Consider the following 3,801-nt stretch of genomic DNA (forward strand, 5'->3'; position numbering starts at 1 on the left):
CTGTATATACTTAGCAATAACTCAAGAATTATTTAACAAATTAATTCTAAATTTTTTTAATAATGAAATTTATTGTATCATTTTAATCAGTTTTCAGATTTCAGAGGACGCTAAGAAAGTAATCAAATTTTTTTGAGAGTAGGTGCCATTATGGCCTGGACTTTGCTTTCGGTGACCTTTTTTAATGCTGCTATCCATTTTTGCTTAAATTTTTTGTCATCTTTTGCATATTTGCTGCTTTTCAACAATATTCCTTTTACGATTGCCCAGTAACTCTCAATAATATGCTGCTCAGAGCAATTTGGAGGATTCACATGTTTTGGGTTAATTTCAATGGCACTTTTGTTGTATTAATCCATTATCTTCTTGGAATAGTGGATCATTGCCAAGTCCGGCTGTAAAAATGATCTGTGTTTGTTAATAAATGGCAAAAGTTATTTCTGAAGACATTCAGTGATGTACAAATCAGAAGTCAAAGTCTTTAGAGTGATGAATGGAGTACTCTTAAGGCTACAAGAGTAAATCACTTGCCACATGAGGACCTTTGGAGCAAACTTTTCAGCCTAAATATATTTATATTTGTTGCTGACATGGACATCTTTTTAATGATAATAATATTGATTGCCAGGCAACTGTAAGAAATCCTTTTTGCAGTATGTTTCGTTTTCCTCAATAATGCATAAATTTTCTTTGTTAAAAAGTTAAAAAGCCTCCTTGAGTGGCGAATTGCTTTTAATTCTCCATCAATAAATCACTTCAGAGTTTTTTTTATTGGTGTAATCCTTTAAATCTTTTCTCTTTATTGTTTTTCTGAAAAGAAAATGACTGCATTCTAACTTTTTAGCGAGATCGCTTTGGGATTGGCATAGATTTCTTGTAATTGACCGGATAATCAACAAAACCCTTCATCTTTCCACTGCCTCTTCTTTCAATAGTTTGAGTCTTATGTCTGTATTGTATCTCTTCAATATGTCTCCTACTGAAGGTTTAGCGACTTTTGAATGTAGGTTGGATTGGGAGGGAAAATTTCTAAAACCATTTTCCAATTATTTAGTTGTTAACTCATTTTGGAATGATAAATTGATAGTATTAGTAAAACACCAATACAATTAAATACACGTATTTAATAATAACTTATAGAACGTTATAAAAAAAATTTGAAATTAATTTGTTAAATATTTCACAAGTTATTGTTAAGTATATCCGGCCGAAATGTGTTGAGCTCAACCGATATTAAAAGCATTTTTGTGTTCTTTATACTACGGGCATGATGATTATCATCATCATCTTTATCATGGTGATGATGATCATCATCATGATAAAATATTTCTATATTTTCAAAACTATACTAGTGTTTGGTATCACAATATCATATTTTGTACCTAATATTGTAATATTTAATTAGATATAATGTTTATATGTTTAACCATTTCAAATGTTTATCTTAATGTTTATCTTTATCTTAATCTCAATCTGTTTATATAATGTTTAAACCACCACCATTTCAAATATAATGTTTAAACCACCACCATTTCAAATATAATGTTTAAACCACCACCATTTCAAATATGTTTAAACCAGCACCATTTTAAATATAATGTTTAACCACCACCATTTCAAATATAGTGTTTAAACCAGCACCATTTCAAATATGTTTAAACCACCACCATTTCAAATATAATGTTTAACCACCATCATTTCAAATCTTTACTTATATAGTTTATAAAGTTTTAAAATCAAAATTTAAAAATTTTGCTTTAAAAATGTTGAGTAATTAATCTGTTATTGTTTTTAGATTTAAATCGTAAAGATCGAAATAAAAAATACGACGGGCATCTACCGTTTATTCCCCCTTTTTTAAAAAAATAATTTTTTTTTTCGTTGGTGCAAATCAATAATATCATACAGTGTTTTGTTTGTACAGTAGTATGTTTTGTGGATGAATATATAAATAGCTGATATGCATACGAATGGAGTCTATAAATATTTGTCACGAAACAAATGTTTTTATGTATATACTTTTTCATTTCTCAACGTTTCTGTACATGCGAGTATGTAAATATAATTATAATGCCTCTGTTATAAAATAGATTATTTATTTTATAGATTTTGTAGTATTAGAATGTAATTATGTTTAATATGTAAATAACAACACGTGATTAGATTTCATATTTATATTGCTTATATAAATTTATTTGTAACTTCAAAATGTACATTTACTGATCTATCTTATTGTAAATAAAACGGATGACAAAAATAAAAAGATATAAAAATATTTAAAAAAAAGTATTTGTTTTAAAACCCAAGTTCTTACTTTTACTCAAACATTTGGCGCCAGATCAAGTTCTAACTTTTACCAAACATATGGCGCCAGATCAAGATACCCGTAATCTTAATTTTAGAATGTTTATTACCAGCTTTGTTCCATTTAAAAGAATATTTGTAAATAGACCAATCTTAATACAGTATGATTTAAGAGATAATATGTTAACAGGTGCGGAATAACTGTCAACAGCCCAAATTTACGTATCTGGATAGTAATTTTTATTTTAGCATCTCCTTAATTTTATGCTAGTTAAATTTTAGCATCTCTCATATAACTTTACGCTAGTTAAATTTTAGCATTTCTTGCATAATTTTATGCTAGTTAAATTTGGTAAACTTGCTGCTTTAGATTTTCAAATGTTTGGAGTTAGCTCCATGTCTGGAAGTTAGCTATCTCAACCACCAAGAAATCCTGGATCCGTCACTGCCTCCATTAATCACCTCCAATATAAGTTGTTTTCTCTTATGTAATGGGGCATGTCACGCTTTTTCATCTCTAAAATAAAAATAGTCTTATATTTCAGAAATAAAATGGTAACTGGTATTCAATTAATTTATTTAAATCTTTTTACTGGTTTAATAAAAAAGGTAAAACTATTGTATACATTAAACATAAAAATATTAATTAATATTCTATATAGGTTGTTTACGTATTCCAGATTATACAAATTCTACACTGTCAGGTTGGATTTTAAATTTGCATCAAATGTTCAATTGTTGATATTGAAGACCAGAATAAATTTGATTAAATGAAAATTCATAATTTTGAAAAATTTATGAATTAAAAATACAAACTTTATAAAATTTAATAAAGTAATAGATTAAACAATTGGTTTATAAAATTATAAAAAGAATATATAATAAGGGGAAAATATCTGCATTACGGAACTTTTAACAAAAAAATTATCTTGAAAACACTTCTAAAATTATTGAAAACAACAGGCCGTGTGACAAATATTGCAAATTTTCATATTCAAACTGTATGAGTTTTTGATTTTCATTTGTTACAAGCAACTTAACGCACAACCGCGCTTTAAATGGTCGGTTTATGTACATTTAAGTTTGTTTTGGTTGACAATTTATTTGCTATATGTAATACTAAATGCTAAACGGATTTATGGTCTTTAAAATACATAATATTTAATAAACATAACATTTGCCATGAAAGCATTTAAAAATACTTTCAGTATTGTAAACCCTAAATTAATTGCAAAACTTCAAAAACTCGTAACATGACTTCACAGCTTCAACTAAAGTTTCCTAAGCATACTTTACCCACTATACTTCTTTCAAAAAATATTTTTAAAAAACTATATATAAATTGATGTTAGATATATGAATTGCCTATAATTCTTTATCTAAATGGAAAAGCATGTTGCTGAAGAATGCTGTTAAATCGAGTCTTATCAAGTATTTTTTCAATTCTGACTAAATTTTCTATTTCGTTACCAACAAAACAACCCCAAACTGTCACAG

General features: G+C 27.3%; 1 protein-coding gene across 1 annotated transcript in view; it reads left to right on the forward strand.

Annotated features, from left to right (window-relative positions):
- The window catches only part of LOC100211585 (cyclin-dependent kinase-like 1), a 25,024-nt gene extending 22,738 nt beyond the window's left edge, over positions 1–2,286 (forward strand). Inside the window, exon 11 of the mRNA XM_065799087.1 lies at positions 1,796–2,286. Coding sequence (XP_065655159.1) covers positions 1,796–1,869 — 74 coding nt within the window. The 3' untranslated portion in view covers positions 1,870–2,286. The remainder of the gene's footprint in view (positions 1–1,795) is intronic.
- Positions 2,287–3,801: the final 1,515 nt, after the last annotated feature.

Source organism: Hydra vulgaris, chromosome 06 (assembly GCF_038396675.1).
Source record: "Hydra vulgaris chromosome 06, alternate assembly HydraT2T_AEP".
NCBI classification, from domain to species: Eukaryota; Metazoa; Cnidaria; class Hydrozoa; order Anthoathecata; family Hydridae; genus Hydra; species Hydra vulgaris.